At 40.0% G+C, this 20799-nt stretch overlaps 1 protein-coding gene across 1 annotated transcript in view; it reads left to right on the top strand.

Annotated features, from left to right (window-relative positions):
* Window positions 1-20799, top strand: part of ACER3 (alkaline ceramidase 3) — a 59035-nt gene that overhangs the window by 29108 nt on the left and 9128 nt on the right. The window contains exons 3-7 of the mRNA XM_074572322.1: window positions 2298-2350; window positions 6477-6529; window positions 8949-9030; window positions 10198-10233; window positions 19478-19536. Coding sequence (XP_074428423.1) covers window positions 2298-2350; window positions 6477-6529; window positions 8949-9030; window positions 10198-10233; window positions 19478-19536 — 283 coding nt within the window. The remainder of the gene's footprint in view (window positions 1-2297; window positions 2351-6476; window positions 6530-8948; window positions 9031-10197; window positions 10234-19477; window positions 19537-20799) is intronic.

A 20799-nucleotide genomic window follows, 5' to 3' on the forward strand; every position in this document is an offset into this window, starting at 1 on the left:
GCGCCCCCCCCCAAAAAAAAACCAAACAACAAAAAACCAAGAACCCCCCCCAATATATTTTGTTAATTTAAAATCAGTTGAAATTTCTTATGCAATGATTTTGCTCATATTTGAAAATTACACTTGTCACAAATTGTAAGAGTTTGTATCATGAAGATACCGAAATCACCATGACGGCCAGGATAATCCCAGGACCCAGGATATCCTGGGATGCATCAAGAAGAGCGTGGCCAGCAGGTCGAGGGAGGTCATCCTCCCCCTCTACTCTGCCTTGGTGAGGCCGCACCTGGAGTACTGTGTCCAGTTCTGGGCTCCCCGGTTCAAGAGGGACAGGGAACTGCTGGAAAGGGTGCAGCAGAGGGCTACAAAGATGATTGGGGGACTGGAACACCTCTCTTATGAGGAAAGGCTGAGGGATTTGGGTCTCTTCAGTCTGGAAAAAAGACGGCTGAGGGGTGACCTTATCAACGCTTATAAATACTTAAAGGGTGGGTGTCAGGAGGATGGGGCCAGGCTCTTTTCAGTGGTGCCCGGGGACAGGACAAGAGGCAATGGGCACAAACTTGAACATAGGAAGTTCCACCTAAACATGAGGAGGAACTTCTTTCCTGTGAGGGTGACAGAGCACTGGAACAGGCTGCCCAGAGAGGTGGTGGAGTCTCCAACTCTGGAGACATTCAAAACCCGCCTGGACATGTTCCTGTGTAACCTGCTCTGGGTGACCCTGCTCTGGCAGGGGGGTTGGACTAGATGATCTCCAGAGGTCCCTTCCAACCCTATGATTCTATGATTCTATGATTCTATGATTTTATAATGGCTGGTACTGTTTTAATTATGATCTTCATGGGTTTTTTTTCTTCAGCACAAGCAATAGTTATAAGATATTCTTTATACATTGAAAAATGGCTATGAGACTTTCTCATTGAAATCTCAATGAAGGTGAAAAACAGTTGTTACTTACTGTATGCAAAGCTTTTTCACAAGCAAAACAATCAGAACTTACAGAAGTGCATATGGTTGTTTCTGTTCTGGTAGACAGCCATGGTTAATTTCCCTAGAGAATTAAAGACATTAAAGTATTTGGCAATGTGTTTTTAAATATAGCTGTATTACAGTTTTATGTTTCAGTAAAGTTACATGCTTAGGTATTTCATTTCATGGAGGGCGTGTGATAGTCACAATTCTAGACTAAAAGCATCTAAAGAAACTCCTCCAGACAAAGAAACATCTCCAGACATATCTATCAATGGTCTTGGGAATCCTTTACAAAAGGCACAGTTTTTTCGGTAGAGGGCTGTTTATGCAGCAGGGAAATGTGGCTGTTGTGTGCAGAAAAGGTTGTGCTCTTGCAGCAAAGCGCAGCAGAACTACCCAGTGATCAAGGCTGGAGTGCAGATTGCTTGGCTTTCTCTGAAACTAGAGTCTGAGGTAAAACATAATTTCTTGAAGGAAGACAAGACATCGCATTAATGTTCCTGCAAAATAAAAATGAGCGGGCGCTTAATGAGAGCGTTTAACTGATAACATTTCAAAGTAATGAATGATACATTAAATACTCTACCAGCTTTGCTTTAAACAGTGAAATTGAACTTCCAAGAGGCACTATCCTTATCTAAATGAAAAAGCAAAGTATATATCTCATAAATATATATATAGACAAAGTATATATCTCATAAATTAATTTCAGACGTAAATTCAGAGTTTAAAAATAAAGTATTTTAAATAAATAAAAAGTCATTGCATAGAAGGATGGACTTCTAAGAATCTGATTCTGAGTCCTAGTAGCAATTCATGTCTTTTTCTAGAGCTGGCAAAAAGCTCCTTGTAAAATTTACCTTTTAAAGCTGGACAATAAGCAGAAATATTACAGAATTTGAGCAGTGCTACCAGCTTTGCATTAGAGGTTTGAGACAAATCTTGAGGTACTTAAAAAAAAAAAAAAAAAAAAAAAAAAAAAAAAAAAAAAAAGAGAGAGAGAGAGAAATAGAATGGTAATGTTCCATTTATTCTGGGTTCCCTCCACTCCGTTCCTCATTAAGATTACACCACTTCACAGGAGACAGCACTGAGAGGAGGGAAAGAGGACATCCACCCCCCCCAAAACCCATAAATTCAAGGACATGCCTGGTGACTAAAGTGTAAAATAGAAGGCTGTGGAAAATCGGGATTTTGTCCATGAAATGAGATGCTGATGTTTTAATTTTTTTTTCCCAGTAAAGTTCACGCATTGAAGTTAATGTTCCTGGAAGTTTTACATGTAGACTTTTATGTTAACCATAGTTTTAATTTGTTTTCAGCTGTGGGATTGGGATCTTGGTGCTTCCACATGACCCTGAAGTATGAAATGCAGGTGAGTATTGATAAGTAGCTGTGAATCATTTTCGGTGTGTTTCTGGCTGTATAGTCATATTGCCATTTCTTGACTAGATGAAACTCATGTAACGTGAGTTAATCTACCTTAAGTAGCATTGTCCAACAAAAGAGTAACGCAGGTCGTGTTTCATTAGATATTTTCCACTGGTAGATATTCATGAATATGTACTTGCATCTAAAATAAGAGCTACAATCAATTGCTTATGTTGGTAGGAGACACTTTATCATTTGGGAAATCATACTGTCTTTTTTCTCGAGTTGTTATTTTAAAATTCCTACAGCTTTGGCTTAATAGCAAGCAGTATAGACTAGAATTATTTCTTGTATCCTTTTTTTCCATCTTGATGTTTTCTGTCATGTTTTCTATTTATCTAGATCTACGCGTAGCATTAATACTGAAGTCAGTATCTTCTGAGTAGCAATAGTTGAGTCTTCCTCTCTCTCTCATTCTCAAATAGAAGCCGTTCTGTAATAAATCATTGGGCATAAGGATCTGGTCCTGGTATTTCCCATTTTCTAAAGGGACACAAAGAGTCTTGTCCTGTTGTCCTGTTTTAGATCTGAGAAGAGTAAGGAAATTCATCTATGAATCAAAGTCAGCGTGAAGCAGAACTCGGTTCAAATTTAAGAAACCCACATTTAAAAATGTGTGCTGGAAGTCTGTGCTCCCACTGTATTCCATGGAAATAGAGTGAAGTCAGTGGAGTTCAGAAGAGCCAGTCACCTGCGCTGAATCATTCTCCAGACTCCGTTGGCAGTCTTAACTTAAATAATATTCATTTGTTTGAATATAGGTGTCTAGCGTAATTTTAGACCCTGTGAGCGTTCTGTCTGGCCTCCAGCTGCCATCCCACAAAAGTGCAGGTCTCTTAGACCCCCCCAATCACATCGGCCAGTCTCGGGTGGGTCTACTGGAGGTGACAGAGCATCTCAGATGGCATTACGCTCCTCTACCGTGGCAACTGAATTGAGTCCTGGATTTCTACTGATCATAACGGGACCTGAGACACGGCATATGTGGACACCAAAAGTTAGGTGTCTTAAACTTGAACTGAATTACAATTTGTGGTGATGTTTGCCTCCATAATGCTCTGTTTTATATCTCTGGCGTGTGCTGGAGGCTGTCAGCCTCCATGGAGCATACTGTTGCCACCACGTGAGAATATTTGGGTCTTTTCTTGGCATGAAGAAGGTGGTTTCTAGATCCATTTCACCAGTCTCTCCCAAATTGAGGTGTGATTTACCTGTATTCTCTTCAGTGGTGAAACTGCCTTGAATTGCCACCTTTTCATCTCTCTTCGCTCAGCTGCTTGCTCCCAACCCTGCCAGTGTTTCAAATCCTCTTTCTTGCGCTGATGTAGAGGTGAGCAAAGCCACCCTGAAACCTGGATCATTAAAATGATCCAGACTTAAAACACTCTCATTTTTTGGGTTGGTTTTTTTTTAGTGTGTGTAGAGGCTATTTTATTCCAAGTCACTTTGATGCCACTAGTGTGGCAACACACTTCTGGTCTTCCGTCAGAATAACTAAAGGGCCTGTGAATTGTTGTAAGTAGTGGATAGGTAGAAGCAGATGGGAGAGGAGCGGGAACGCCTTGCATCATCTTTCCAACGGGTGTGAAAGGCTTCGTGTGAGGCAGAGAAAGTACACTTATTATTTGGGCAGCCAAGTGAAATCCGCAAGTGGCCCATAATTATTCTGATTGCTAGCTCACGAATCACCAGAGAAGAAACATTTCAGCCAGCAAACAACCTTTTCTCGTTCACTTCATCTCTTGTTATGATTAAAAGTCAGCATTGATAGCTGTTCAGAGATTATTTTTTTTGTATTTGTTTCTTAATACTCTAAATAGTTAATTCATATTGCTTAATATTAAGAGAAATGTGAAAGCTTCTGTTCTTGAAACTATTTAGAATGCTTCTGAAGCGATCACCTCTCTTTCTCTTATTTTTACGGGAATCTGCTTGAGTGTACATTCCGCAAGAATCCAAAATGCTTATTTAACCAGCAAAATCAGCTCACTGAGTGTCCTGTCCATGTTTCTTCATTGTTAGACATGTTCAGACACGTTGTTGACAGTATTTCTGGAAGCATTAATTCCTTTGGATACAGAAGCCATTGTCTTCTGCAAGCAAATTCTAGCTAGGATCTTTCAAGAGGCTCTTTGATGTTACCGTTATGTCCCTGAAGTACTGCCAGCGCATGAACTTGAGCGTAATCTGCTGTCCAAATTTGAAAAAATTTGCTATATTGTATTTCTTATTCCTTTTTTCCCCCCTTTGTCTTTTATGAGGCCTTAAATGACTGCATGAGTTATTCCTGCAGCTAATTCCTATCACACTCGGCATATCACTGAAATCATAACTCTTAGTATAAAGTTGAATTTAGCTATTGCTTCTATTTTTTTCCTCTCTAAGGCATCACAGCAAAGATAAAGTAATGTGATGGCAAGGTGCTACCTAACACGCCAGTTACCTTCAGCTGCCATCTGTGTTCCTGACACTTTCTTTGTGCCATCTATTGCAGCCCCTGGCCCTATAATACACAAATTCAAGGATTTAAACCTTTTTCTGCAAGGTTCATTGTGTGCTGGATCAGGTATTGGATCTGTCTTACTGTGGGTCAGGCGAGCACAGACTCCTTCGAGAGAAGCCGTGGAAGTGTGGGTGAAGAAGCAAGACCTGCCTAATAGTCAGTAGATCTGTTCAGCAGAATTGTGAAACGTTTTCTGAGGTTTCTGTGACCAAAACCACGAAAAAGCTAATAGTTCACACTCAGGATAATACACCTCTCTCCTTCTGTAAAAAACCAGATCGCTTTGTTTTTTCAATAGGAAATTTCAAAATTAAAAGGAAGGTTTTTGCCTGTGCAGTTAGAAAAATTCTCCCGTTTGGGAGCGGAGTCAGGCTGGCTTTATAAAGAGGTTTGTGTAAGCTGGTATTGCTCTTAATGTGTCGCATTATTCAGAAAAACACGATTGTGAACTTGTTAAGTACCCCGTACCGGTAGTAGGAGAGTAATTGCTGTACAGGCTTGGCCGTGAACAACTTTCAGAATGATGATGGAAAAAGATCAAAATCTTGTTTCCATCCAGTTCTTGTTTTTCGTAGGAAAGACTCAAACCTGGTGTAACAGTTCTAAGATACCCAATTATTAACATTTGCTTAACGTATTAGAAATCAGAATTCATCGATCCATTCATATGTTTTTGTGTTTTTATGATTTTCAGTCCTTCATAAAAGGAGGTAAGTTTAACTATGTCTTTATGAGCAGAAATTTGGTAATGTTCTCTGATGAGAAAAGTTTTAGAAGAAAATGATGGTGCTATTAATTTTTTTCCCCTCTAATGATAAATAAATGGCAATTTTGGGCATACCTGTTCTTGAGAAATCACTTCTCTTGTGATTACTACTTTAATTCCATCTCCATTAAGGTGGCAAGTTCCTGGAGAAATTACTGGTTTAGCTGTAACACACCAGTCTTCTCCTGAAGTATAAAAATTATCTGAGACAATAAAACATTATATGGCAGCTATAATTTGGGGGGGCGTGGGGAGGAGGAGCCCAAGAACCCCCCAACAAACAAACAAAAGCTGACTGAATTAAAACATTGTAAGAAATTTCCAAAATTAGGAAGTAAACATGCAAGCACATATTAAGGTGCTTCCTAATGGGCTACGATTCTATTTTATGTTACGGAAAAAAACTATTTCAGTTTCTCTGTGAAGTTTGTACAGAACTAAGCAAATGCTGCTGGCTATATTGAGCAGCCTATAAATGGGGTGGTATTATTCAATATGACTGTACAGAATTAATTCTTATAAATGTTTCAAGAGGTTTGAACAGCGAAAATGGCATGATCCTTTGAAGGCGTGGGCTTTTCATGAAACGTAATATTCAAAAGATTCAGAGTAATACGCTTATTAATGCAGCGTAATTCAGTACTTGAATAGGATTTGACGCTGCTGCGTACTGAAGTGCAGTCAAGAAAGTGGATGTCTGAATGACTTAACTTTTCTTAAGACTTATCTCTGCTTAATTAACTTACACAAGCATGTGAGTTAAAAGTAGTTTTCATGTTTTGATGTCTCTGCTTTTTGTAGCTGTTGGATGAACTGCCAATGATATACAGTTGTTGTGTGTTTGTCTACTGCCTGTAAGTATTTGTTAAATGGTTTGGTTTTTTTCTGAATATTTATGGAATATTAACTTTTGAAATGTAGAATCTGTGAAACCCGATCTGGTGTATAGTGAGGCTGACACTGAAGCTTCTCCTCATTTCAGTGAATTCTCAGTTTTGCTCAGTACAGCATTATGACTTGGCCCTTAGAGCACCAGCCTGGCTTTAGTCCTCATTTGTGCTCATTTAGAGATGCTTCATCAGTGTTTGTTTAGCAAGAAAAAAAATAACTCTTTTTAAAGACTTTGTGTAATACACAACCAGAGCTCAGTGTTACTTGGTATGTAAACAGCAGACGTAATAAAATCAACTTCAGTAACTCCTACAAAATTATCAACATTGTAATTTATTTCAGCTGTATTTCTATGATGTAGTCTGACTCCGAATGCAAATTTCAGATTCCTGGTTAAACCTGCTTTCCACTCATCTGGAAAATTAAAGAAAAAAAGATTTTATGAAAAGTTAAGTGCATGTTTTGTGGAGAGTGTCTTGGAACACGCATGACAGCTTAATGCCATGCCAGGATGTTTTCTTCCATTTAATTTCGGGAGAAATGTAGCATTTGGCAACTGTAAAGATACTGTAAACTGGCTTTTTCTTGCCTGTTTCTGCAAGGTCTGGATTTAACATGATTCGTTCTGTCACTTGGAAAATCCAAATGATAAATCAGCTTGTTGCAGTCAAAAAGACAAAAAAAAAAAAAAGTCTTTTTGCTTTTGAACATATCAAATATTCAGCTGATGAAAACTGGAATATCTTTGGTGAGGAGATTAGTGGTAGCTTGCAATGGGGATGGGATGCTGTAGGACTAAACCCGCAGCTGTGGAAATTACCATGGGTTTCTGATTCATACGTTAGTACGATTTGTGCAAACTCAGGACCAGAATCATAATGCCTCTGTTAGTGGAAATATTGCTATTGTAGCTGCCTATCTCCTTGAAATTGCCTTTGCATTTATTTTGTCTGATTTGAATGTGATTGGAGAAAAGGATGAGAAGTGGCTACAAAAATCTGTTTGAGAAAATAATCATGCTTATTTTGTGCAATGGTTGCTCTATTATCTTCAAAAGCACTGCAGTCTGGTACTGCATTTATAGCTCTAATAAGATTCTGTGTATGTATGTTTGCTAGTAATTAAAGTGTTCAGAAGAATGAGCTAATGTTTATTTTAAGAGGCATTTAATAATCGTTTTGGTTTTCTTGAAGGTAGGTCGTGGGGTGGTTCTGCACAGGACGTTCCCGTATACATCATTTAGTCCTCCTGACTCTCACACTGTGTAATTACTTTGACAAGCCATTTTAGAATCATAGAATGGTTCAGGTTAGAAGGGAAAGATCATAGAATCATAGAAGAGTTAGAGTTGGAAGGGACCTTCGAAGATCATCCAGTTCCAACCTGGGCAGGGGCACCTCCCATCAGACCAGGTTGCTCCAAGCTCCATCCAACCTGGCCTTGAACCCCTCCAGGGATGGGGCAGCCACAGCTTCTCTGGGCAACCTGTGTAGCACATTGTACTGTCTTGTAGATTTATTATTTATTTTTTTTCCCCTTGATATTCCTACTTTTTTTTTTTCTCTGTTTCCTTTTATTCATCCATGATGGTGTCTGTTTTCAAAAGTTTATAAACCAAAAAACTAGGGAGATGTAACTTGGGAGTTACATAGACAACCTCCTCTAGCCCTAAGGATTTTGTCCTTCTCAAAGTTCATTTTTGTTGGGTTTTTTGAACCTTTTTTCTGATGGAGATACGGTCTGGGATGTGTATGTGTATGGGATGTGTAATTCCATCACAACTGTGACCGAAGTGTAGTGTAGAGACTGTGAAGCTAATTTTAATTAGTTGTTTTACATACTGGGAGCAATTAGCTGGTTTTACCGTCTACTTCTACCAGGACCCACTCTAGCAAATTTACTGTGCCGTGACTGTAGAAAAGCCATAAACAATCTGCATTTTAACAGATCTCTAGAGTTCACTGTGTTGTAAGGCAGTCCCTTTCCTATGCTGCCTTTAGCTCACAGATGTAATGTTTTTTGGCAGCTGTATTGCATTTTAAACTCAATTCTAATTTGCCATCCATTATCACCCCTTAAGCACCTTCTGAAAACACTTCTGCTTCCCAAACTCTTTCCACTGGCTGGGTTTTTTTGTATACGCATGAGCTTATTGGGGTTTTTTTTGCACTAGATTTTTTAAAAAAAAAACATTTATTGGTAGAAGTGTGAATTTTTATATTGAAATTACACGTCTTTATTGGAGGAGCTATGATTTCTTGAAGGGCCTAAGACTCATTTGGATCAATTTTCCCGCAAATTTTGTGATAATATACCTTGAAAAATGCATCCTTTATATGGTAAGTGATGAGTGCTATTGCTCTCCTTTATGTTCTGTTCCAGGTATGAATGTTTCAAGTACAAGAACACAGTCAATTATCCGCTGCTTTTCTTGTTAATAACATACAGCTTCGTAGTCAGCATAGTAAGTACCTTTTTCTAATACGGCATTTTCACCTGTCCATGGGCAGTTTTCCTGCCAGTGAAGGAACGTTATACAGGCAGTACTGAGTCTCTCTCGCTTCCAGTCAAGAAGAACAAATTATTCTTTTGTTGGTAAAATCATATGCTGGCCAGAGAAACCTGAAACCTTTCTATCTAAACCACTGTATCATTTATTTATAAATGAAGACAAAAGCAGTAATCCAGTTGCTAGAGTAAATAGGAATGTGAGAAAAACAGTCACCGTCGACTTGTTTATGAGACCTTGGACAAGCCGCATTCCTCATCTTCCCTCACTTTAATTCATCTGCAGAAATGAGAATAATCCTGTTCAACAGACTGCAAAAACTGAACTGCGATGCACAGGCCAGGGTATCGTCTGGTGTTTTAAAACAACAGCCAGAATAAGAAAGGAACTTAGCTGTTAAAAAAATGAGAAGAATTTTAACGGTGTCATGATTAACTTGATTCACTTCCTCAGTGCAGCGTGCTCCTTTTGTGAATAAAATGAGTTTTGTGCTGGCTGTCAAGCACAGGTGGAATGTCCTTCATTATTCTTATTGATAACCATTTCTTAAAAAAAAAAAAAAAAAAAAGTAGTATTATAGGTCATCTTCTGCCTTCAGAGTACTTACCTGTTCTCTTCTGTGCCTCCAAAAATTTTTTACACTTGTGGTATACTGTGCCTAAGGTCTAGTGCCCTTCTCTCTTCAAAAGCAGAAATTAAATTAAAAGCATTAATAACAGGAAGAACTACTGGCTTTTTGTAAAATGAATTGAAATGTTAAAGCATTGTCAAAAACATTAATAATAGCCAATCAAAGTAGGGTACATTTTTTTTCTTGCAATGCGTATTGTGAATGTGTCTGGTAATTTCTGCTGGTTAATTGTTTTTGCATGTGTTGCAACTCTGTTAAATGAGGATATTTTAGATGTTAATGTCTCTGTTTGTGCTTCTTAATTTAAAATAATTCCACAGTTAAAAGCTCAGGTTTTGCCAGAGGAAACTTCGAACGTCTAATCAACTTTAATGGTGCATGGGTAGGCACTCATGTCTTGATTCTAACAGAAAAAGTCTTGGCAGTATTTAAATGAATAATGTTATGATTGTTCTCTGTTGCAAATTATTTCTCTTTTTTAATCTTTCCAGGTTTACTTAAATTTGAAAGAGCCTGTATTCCATCAGGTAAATCTTACTCTGTTGGAGAAGCTAATGTTGTTTCTAAACTATGCTGGTTTAGTGGAATATTTTACAGGATTTTAGAGCTGGAAGGAAGATGGAAAGCAAGCACAATTTGCCTTTTGCTTTTTCTTTAAGCAGCGTTGATGCCTGTCACATTGCCATCCTCTTCCCTGCTGACCTGAAGAACTAGAATGGTTTAATGCGTGTTGTGTTTTAGCATTTGACCTAATATTTCACGTGGTTTTCAGCAGTAGCAAGTGTTAAGGAGGTGACCCTGGCTATGGGCTAAGGCGTGTGTGAGAGGGAAGGCTTAATGAGTCCTTGTCTGCTAATTTCCATTAGCAGCTGCTGTGAAACTGTGACCTGACATCGTAACGTGGCTTGGGTGACTTAACACCGTGTTCTTCTCTCCACTTTAATGTATTCGTTTGGGGGTTTTGTTAACTACTCAATTTTACTTTGTGTAAATTCAAGCTGAATTTAAACACAGAATGTCTTTTAGGCTTATGTAGCAGACTGGTTATTATGGTCTTACAGGCGTAATGGCATATTGGGTACACGTTCCTTTTGTAGCAGCCCAAAAGTATTAATATGCATCCACTGCCTGTGGGGACAGGACTGGTATCACTTGCCTCTTCACGGGAGGTTAGAAATTGTGCTCGTTTATGTACGCCACGAGTAGTTTTCCCTCATTTTTGATTTTTTTGATTAGGGATAACAGCTGAAAAATTGCCAAGCGAAAGCGCCAAGCTCTTTGCAGGACGGAGCTTTAAAGCCTTAATTTCTGAAATTGGTAGCGCCGTCGCTTGTCAAAATGTGCCTGCTGCATCAGCAGTTGTAAAAATGATACGTGATTCCTGGTGGTGGATTAGTGAAGCACTGATGAATAAAATAAATTCCCAGCTGCTCCAAATAATCTCTCCTAGAAATATGAATTGTTACTCTACCTATAGATAAAAAGAGAACCTTGCAGGCTTTTTTTTTTTATAATGTTAATTAAATCCTTTCTTTTTTTCCCCTACTTACATTTTGAGCAGGAAGATACCGGCTGGGGTGAAAGCAGCAATTTTTGATGCTTTTATTGAGCTGGTTATGACTGGTTTTGAATGAAGTGACTTAAAGTAATTCTGTTAAAAACAGTGGCAGAATTTACTACTGATACTGGACTTTTATTTCTTTAACCAATTATCTACTCAACCTACAATTATTGCAATAAATACATCACAGTTTTGCTATTTTCCAGTTTGATGCATTGGCATAGGTATTGTCCCATGTCACAGATACTAAGACAATAGATATTATGACTTATCGGGAAGGAGGGAATAGGGAAACTCTAAACTGTTGCCCCAGACCTTTAATTTTTTGCATCTGGTTTCTCTTAAGTTCAGAATAGAAATTTGCTGTTATAATTTATACATGAGAAATCAAAGTAGAAAAGATTTAGGTCCCTAAAAGTGCTGGACTTTTTACAACAACTCTTTCCAAATTGATTTTTATGGAGAACATAAAGTTATGGCTGAATTCCAAATGTTCAAGTACTGCACTCATTTATTATTTTTTTTTCACAGTCTTTGCCAAATAAATATGTTGTAAATTCAGAGGAAACATTTCTCTTGACTGCACAGCTAAGCAAGGTTATTTTCTTAATACTTGTCCTTTATTTTAGAGTGCACCAAAAAAAAAAAAAATAATCTCCATGTAATTTCAGTAAGTGTTTTCCAACTGAATGGGTTGCATAGACTTGAAGTAAAGTTAAATGTGCTCGTGCAATCAGAGTTTAAATCACAGTCTCGGTCCCTAACTGTATTGGAAAGCAGCGTCAGGACATAAAGCAGCATTTGATTCCTCTAGGTATTTGTCTGTGATCATCATCATTTGTCAGCCTTGCAAAAAGGGGAATAACTCCCTGGACAGCTTTATATTGTTCATTGTTTCAGTGTGGGTTTTTTTTTTTTCCCTGAAAGGATTGCAGTAAGAATGGAAAAGGATCCTATTATATTTAGTAGCCAGGATCTAAACCTCATTTTTCAGTGAATTACTTTCTATTTTCCTTCCCAACTTAGGCTTATGAATTGCTTACTGCCAGCAGGGCATGAAGGGGATTTCAGCTTGTTATTCATGGCACAGTGGCAACAGAGACCAACTCTTTTTCTCCATCCACATATTGCAGATCTTTGAGGGTCTTAGTGCTTTAACCATAGGAGGAATGAGAGGCAGGTTTTGGTCAGTCGGTGGCTACACATCATTAGAAGGAAAAAACCGCTTCCCCACCTGACAACTGAGCTGGGTGTTTTTTGCCGCCTCATCAATTAAATGGAAGACAGCGGTGGCCTTTACAAGCACGTATTTTCTTGTTTATGTCAAAATCTCTCAGGCTAGAGCACTGTTATTACCTAATTTCCATGGTGCTAAACAGCCCTGCATCCCAGTTTCCTAGTTGTTTTTAAGCCAGCATCATTGTCAAAGCAAACAGCCATACCTCTCCCCTCTTTCCCATCTGGCACACAAATTTCCTCTCGGATGTGAATTTGATTGGGGAACTCAACAGGATAAAACTCTCCTCAGAATTAGTTTTAAATCAGATTAGTTCCTTATCCCTGTTTACTGCGTGTATGTTTGTGCTTATACAAGGAAAGGGGTGGGGGAAGACTGGCTGCTGCTGCGGAGCAATCCATAGACACACAAATATAAGACAGCCCTGGAAGTAGAAGAAATTACCCTGGCAGTTCAACTTCTAGACTCAAGTCTTACAAATAGGCTTCTTTCTAATATGATATGGCCTAGAAAGCTGTCACCTACAAAGTATTGTTTTCCATCCTGATTTGTTTATTTGCTACATACCAAAAAAGAAAGAGATCTGGGAGTCCTGGTGGACAACAGGACGACCGTGAGACAGCAACGTGCCCTTGTGACCAAGAAGGCCAATGGCATCCTGGGGTTCATCAAGAAGAGCGTGGCCAGCAGGTGGAGGGAGGTCATCCTCCCCCTCTACTCTGCCCTGCTGAGGCCGCATCTGGAGTGCTGTGTCCAGTTCTGAGCTCCCCTGTTCCAGAAGGACAGGGAACTGCTGGAGAGGGGACAGCAAAGGGCTACCAAGATGATGAGGGGACTGGAACACCTCTCTGATGAAGAAAGGCTGAGGGATTTGGGTCTCTTCAGTCTGGAAAAAAGACGACTGAGGGTGGACCTTATCAATGCTTAGAAATACTTAAAGGGTGGGTGTCAGGAGGATGGGGCCAGGCTCTTTTCAGTGGTGCCCAGTGACAGGACAAGGGGCAACGGGCGCAAACTTGAACATAGGAAGTTCCACCTCAACATGAGGAGGAACTTCTTCATTTTGAGGGTGGCAGAGCCCTGGCACAGGCTGCCCAGAGAGGTGGGGGAGTCTCCGTCTCTGGAGACATTCCAAACCCGCCTGTATGCATTCCTGTGCCACCTGCTCTGGGTGACCCTGCTCTGGCAGGGGGTTGGACCAGATGATCTCCAGAGGTCCCTTCCAGCCCCTGCCATTCTGTGATTCTGTGATATGCTGGCTATGCACTTGTAGTGATCAAAAGCCTTAGTGCGCCAAGCTATGTGAATAATAAAATAGATCTAAAAACTTGTTTTATTTGCATAGTCATCTGCTGCAAGAGTTTGAAACAAATTTTTAGCAAGCAAATAATTGAAAGCTAAATAGAAAATCAGATTAAATAGCTGTTTCTTCTACATTAGGAAATGTGATTTAAAAAATGTCGTTTTGTATAGACATTCCAGAAGTGTTCCAGTGTCCCATGAGAAACTAAGCAAGCTGGAGAAGTAGATCACGATGAGAATTGCAAATAGGGTAAGGGAGTGACTAGTGGAAAGTGACTAAAGGAGATGATGAAAGGCAGTCTCAGTCTGGACAGTGTCGGGATCAGTAATGGGGTTGTTTTTTATTTAACAACCAGTAGCAGGAAAAAATCGTGTACTGATGATGCAAAGTTCAGAGGCGTCACTGAGTACAGAGGAGATGACGAGATAACTGGGAGACCTTGAGGACTAGGATGACAAATGATTCAAAATGAAAGCGCATGCACTGATGGGCAAATACCAATTATTCTTGTTCTAAACTGCACACAGATCACCAAAGGAGGGAGGGAAGGACTACCTGGATGTGTTCGCTGATCACGGCATAATAATAGGACCAGTGAATTTTCTGCAACAGTGACAGAAGTAAAATACAAGTATTTAATTTACCAATTAAGGTGACTTTGGGTAAGAGGGAGTGAGCGAGCGTGGGAGAAAAAGGTATTTCATTTGCCCTAATGAAAAAAAAATTAATAAAATTGTTCTCCATGGGTATTTTAAATATGCAAATGCAAAGAAGGAAGTGAAATCATGATGAAATGTGTATGTAGAAGTACATACGGGAAACGGCATGAAGAATATGTTATGTCAGGGCACAATCTGCTTAAACTTAGAGTTCTCCCCATTTTGGAGCATCTGTGTGGACCCGCTCCATGTCCTACAGCTCTCCAGATTCCCTCCTGCTGCTGAGCAATCCTTAATTGTAGGCTTGTGGCTTAATATATTGTGCCTTTTAATGGAACATCTTACGTTCTACATGTTCAGGTTGCCAAGCAGTCTGTTAAAATGACCTTTTCAGGTCATGTCTTCACCACAGAGCTTTTTCTACTTGGGCATTGTCCTGCTGAGGACCACGTCTAAAACTAATTTGAGTGACAGTTCACTCTGTTACACAGCTTATTTGGGGATGTCTTCCAGCAAGCTGGTACAGCTTTCATTCTGGCTAGTCCTTCTACCTGCACAGTAGCTTAGGGAGTGTGGAAGGATGTTCAGACTCTCCAAAGGATCAGCTCTATAAGTTGTTGAAGGGGAAGCTGAGTTTACTACTGCGGGCAGTGTCTCAGAAGCTCTGGAGAGCTGCTCCGTGCTGTGCAGCAGCAGTGACTTGTGTGTGGCTTTGCCATCGCGTACGTGCATCTAAACAGGACCAAACCACGGGAATCTGAATGATTTCATTCAGGAGCTGTCAGGGCAGCATACCGTATTAAACAGCTGTAACTGTGCTGAGTTACTCGGTCTTTCGCTGACATCGTTGTTGTCCTTCCTTTTTCTCTCTGCTCAGATTTCTTTTCCAGAAATCCAAGATCACGTGGAAGTCTTGTTTTCTTTGTTGTAAATTGCAAATACAGTTTCCAACTGCTAGTACTTAGGCTAACTGTCTTTTGATAGCTGGTTAGTATATTAATACATAAGCAGTGGTTGCCAAGAACCTAAAATCTTGCTGTGCGGTTCCCAATGTGTACACTAATATTTGAGGCTGATAAATTGACTTTATTAACCAAGGATGGGCAGAAGGCCAAGAGCAGAGGAAACAGAGAAGTGGAAATAACAGGCTATCGTTGTTTTCTGTACTAGAAGGGTAGAAGAAGAACCAGTTTTGTATGCTCCCCCCAGCGTGGAGTACCAGCCTTGCCTATGACTTGTGTAAGAAGTAAATCTATATGATTTGCTTAACTGCCCTTCACATCAAAAATGCTGCCAAACACTAAGCCCTGAAATGGTTCCCTCCCATTTGTGAATTAGAAGGATGTTCTTCATAGTTGGCCTTCATATCAGGTAATCCACTAGGTATTAACAAGACTTTGGGTTTTTCCCCATTGCAAAGATACAGGCTTCAAAGCTGAAATAAATGCAGCTTTATTTGCATCTTAAACAGCAAAGAGGGAACTGTCTGGTGATAACAAAAGATGATGAGATTCTGCTGCTTCCTTTTGTTTCAATTGTAGTGCAAGGGCGTCCTTTGGCTTACAATTTAAAAGCACTGTGAGACAAAATAGCACAAAACTTGCTTGGGTTTTCATCTGTCACTTAAGTGATGTGTTAGTTAAAGAAGAAGAACAAAGAGAGCTAAAGGAATTGAAAAATTTGAGTCAACTTGAATAAGGTAGATTGTTTTTTTTTTTTAAAAATCTTATTTTATACTTTATTCTTCTTTGGGTGGATGGATAAGACCAAACAAATAGTAAATCCATGGATAGTAAAGGAGTAAAAGTAAGCACTGCTCCCTGAAGTATAAACTAAGTTGTGTGGCTCAGTTTATAGGTCTCTAGTAAGAGCCAGCTGTAGCGAGCCGTGCAGCCCCGGTCTCTGCGTCTCACCGCAACACCTCCTCGATGCTTGCCTTCAGCGTGGCGAGGAGGATTGGAGCACGCAGAGCAGAACCGTTTGTTGTTCCAGTCTTTCACGGGCTTTTAAACACGAGTGTGTTTTACTGCTAACAACCTGTTTGTCTGGGGGAGCGGAAAAGGCAAGAAATTGAAGTGTCAACTGTGGGCATATTTTTCTTCAGTCGCTGCAAGGTTCTTTTTATTATTTTCCTTCCTCCCTCTGTTCAGACTGTCCTCTTCTGCAAGCCATTAAGCAACTCACCAGGAGATACCAAGCCAGAGGCTCTACAAAGAAAGCTTTTCTTAGCTTTTAGCTAAGAAAAAGCTTTTAGCAGCTGCTGCAAAAAAAAAAAAAAAAGGCATTTTTGGCCTGTGTTTTCCCTGGGCTTCAGGCCGCCCATAAGCCATGTTTCTCTAGGCATAGTCTGACACTATTTAGCTCCTTGTACAAAGAACCCAAGAGTAAATCGGATAAAAGCGTGAAGGTGGGCCCACCCCTAACGAGTATGATAAAAATTTCTCTTCGTGGGGAGGTTTTTTCCTGTGTCTCTGATGCAGAAGAGCATTTTAACAGTGGAAATTGTGGGAAGGAGGAGATCAGCAAGGAAAGGGCATCAAGCTGTGATTTGGGTTCCAGAGGAGCCTTGCTATGGATTTGTTCCTCTGCGACATCCCTCTCTTAGAATAAATCACTGGGTTTGATTTGGAAAGCGAAACAGGCTGTTTTAAATGAGGCTGATGAAGTAAAATGGCATTTAACTTTTAAATTTAGTCTGCATTTGTTATATGGTGGGGTCTTAGGCAAAATGATACTCAGGCTGTGTCTAGTGGGTTTTGTTGGTTTGTTTTTTGTATTTTTTTCCCCAGATTTATGTGCTGTACCGCAGCAAGGGAACTGGAATTAGCTAATGGGTTTTTTTTATAAAGTACAAGCCAGAACCAATTAGCCTTTCAAATATTTTTGCTTTGTTTAGCTCTACAGAGCAGAACACACAGTAGTAGCAGTTTAGTTACTGAAGTTATTTGATCTGACTCTGAATGCAAATAAAGAGCTGCTGTGCTGAATGACTTTGCATAGTCAATATTGGAGCTTATTTTTACCTGTTGTCAAACACAAGGGCTCTGTTGTCTGCCTTGTTGTGTATATATGCCCTGATAACATGATGTGTGCTCCTAACCTCATACTTAAAGCTAAAAGGAGTTTGAAAATTTGCCTTTGTGGACTTTTGAAAGGTGGGTTTCACTTTGCGTTATTACAGCGATCTATTTTATGTCAGATGACTAGAGATGTGGCTTGCGGGATAGTAATAGCTGAATGCCACAGTTCAGGCAGAGGAAGAGGTAGTCCTTGCCTCGAAGAGGATGTAGTCTAGAAGGAGGAAAGGTATGAGGAGGTCAGTAAAACGTGGTAAGGACACTGGTTTGTAAATACACCTCTGTGAGGTTTAGGATCATAGAATGGTTTAGGTTGGAAGGGACACAGAATCACAGAATGGTTCGGGTTGGAAGGGACGTTAAAGATCATCTGGTTCCAACCCCCTGCCCTGGGCAGGGACACCTCCCACCAGACCAGGTTGCTCCAAGCCCCGTCTAACCTGGCCTTGAACCCCTCCAGGGATGGGGCAGCCACAGCTTCTCTGGGCAACCTGGGCCGGGTGCTCACCACCCTCAGAGTGAAAAATTTCTTCCTAATATCCAATCTAAATCTACCCTCTTTCAGTTTGAAGCCATTACCCCTCGTCCTATCACTACATGCCCTTGTAAATAGTCCCTCTCCAGCTTTCTTGTAGGCCCCCTTCAGATACTGGAAGGCCGCAATAAGGTGTCCCTAGAGCCTTCTCTTCTCCAGGCTGAACCCCCCACCTCTCTCAGCCTGTCCTCCCAGCAGAGGGGCTCCAGCCCTCCCAGCATCTCCGGGGCCACCTCTGGCCCCGCTCCAACAGGTCCGTGTCCTTCTTATGTTGGGGACTCCAGAGCTGGAGGCAGCACTCCAGGTGGGGTCTCGCCAGAGCAGAGCAGAGTAGGCAGCCAAGGTTTATCATTTTTCTGTTTCACGTAAAACGAGGCAGCATTAGATAGGAGTTAGATAGGAACAAAATGATAAAGGAAAGTCAGTGAACAAGGAAGCAAAAAATAGCGAGGGGTTCGTAGGCCAGTGGAAAGAGGCAAAGAGGAAGACAAGACTGCTTGGAACAAACTGCCTTTTGGCTGGAGGAAAGTGGTGTTCAGGATAAAAAGCTTGTAAAGCAATTTAATGTCACCGGTGTCTGAAAACCCTTCCTGCTGCAGTGACTCGTGCACCACTTTTCAGGCATGGCTGACCACATTTCTTCTCTTCTTTAGTCTATACGTCTTGGAGATGATGGTATGTGGATCCCAAGCTTGTGAATAAAAAAAGGGAGTGTGATTTAAAGATCACGAAGCAGAAAATAAATTGTTACTTTGACTTTTTATATGAGTCAGGTGATTACATTCAAATTCATTAAGCCTATAGCGAGCGAGATTTTGCTTATGGATCTTTTCAGGGCATGCAGCCTTCCCACTGTATAATTAGATTGAATCCAAACAATCTGTAATAGTTGGTTTTAAACGCTGCCTGGAAAGTTTCTTCTGTACTGCTGCTCAGTGTCAGCATAGTGTATGGTCTAGTCAGGTGTTTGCTTTCAGGAAAAAAATATTAATCAAATATCAGCGAAGGAAGCAGAGCTTTCAAAAAACAGTTTTAGCTGATTCTTATGCATTCCTGGGCTAAAATGCACAGATACAGGAGAGATGATAGAAGTTACCATCTTGATTTCAGGATGCTTCCTGACTGCCATCTAGTGTTTGCTTTCTGATTCAAAAAAGTGAAACGGCATTTTTTCACAACTGACTTTTCCTATAATTGCATAAAGGCTATGGTTTATAATCATGCTTTTATTTGAAACTTTTATGGAAGACTTTCTGGAGAGGAAGTTAGAGGGGATGCTATTTTTCTGAGGCTAAGGAATAAAAATCAACAGAAGCTTCAAAAATTTCTTACTCCTGTAGTGTTTTATAAAATTCCTTGAATCCAACTGCTGAATTTTTATCTCTGTTTTTATTTCCAGATCATGTATGGAACACTAGTATCCATTATAGTTCTACGATCTGTGTATATAGTATTATGGTAAGTAACCGTTTAGTTCAGCGTTATAAGATACAACTTAACATTTGCATCTTTTTTTGGTGGGCTTGAGAAATTGGCAATGGCAGAATTTCTTTAAGTAGGTACGTAATGCTAGCTCGTGTGCTCTGCTTGCTTGAAAGGGAATGGCACATCTCCTTGCATATTTTTTTGAAGCCACTGGGATAACATTAAACAAAAACTGAGAGGTCTGCACTTAAAATCAGTGTTCACTGCCAGGTGTTCTGCTGGTGGCTTCAGCTGTTAGACTGGGACTTCAAGGGGAATGGGGTTTCTGTCTTCATATTGATGGGTAACGTGTGAAATCTATTGCTGGTGTTAAAACCCTCACGATGATGCTTGGAGAGAGGTGAACCATTGGTTAATATTTTACTTAATATTTTAATTTCCTCTTCCCTACTACGGTATCTAAAATTCAAGTGTAAAAATAATAACGCAGAAGTTTAAATGATAGTTTTCCTTGCAGTTTTGACAGGGTAAAGTTAGGTATGCGTTATAGAGATTAAAATTAAGGCTATTTATGACAAACCAAAGAATATTAGAGTTGTTAGGAGACATCGAGGAGCATTAGAATCATCAGAGCACAGACTTGTTGGGTACAAAAGAAGAAGGAGGAATTGAATCAGTACTGGAGTACGCACATACCTTTAGCTCTCAGGGTCTCAGCTGGTTGTCCCGTCCTGTCTCTCCCCTGGGAATAGCTGGTGTTCCCCTGTGTTTGGGGATTGGCCCTGAAAATTATGATTTCTCTACTGTCTTCATTCTAAACTTTCTTTTTGTTAAACTTCGTTTTGAGTTGCACACGAATCTGTTCAGGAACACAAGGAAGAATTTAACGAAAGGTGTGAATTGTCTTCCAGTTAAAATTTTTGATTAATTTTCCCCAAGAAATCCCCATAGACCATGTGTAAATGTTCACAGACTTTTATTAAGCAAGAAGAATTTAAAACTGGTAGCGTGTTTCTTGCAAATTTAGAAACCATCATCAGTTTAAATGCACTTTTCAAACCCATGAACGTGGCAATTTTAATCTTAACCTAGAGATCTTAAGTGATATTACCTTAATTCACCTCCAAGGGAAACTATGAATTGAATCAAGTTAAGGTAATTTGAATTTTGTTCTTATACAAGGATTTAGCCCAGTTCTAATGACTTAGTTTACATTTCTTTCTGTCTGTGTAGCCAAACCCTTGGGCTTGCTATCTTTCCAGTTCCGCTAATTCCACACGCTTGTGCATTCTCATT

The sequence above is a fragment of the Larus michahellis genome, chromosome 1 (genome assembly GCF_964199755.1).
Source record: "Larus michahellis chromosome 1, bLarMic1.1, whole genome shotgun sequence".
Taxonomy (NCBI): Eukaryota; Metazoa; Chordata; class Aves; order Charadriiformes; family Laridae; genus Larus; species Larus michahellis.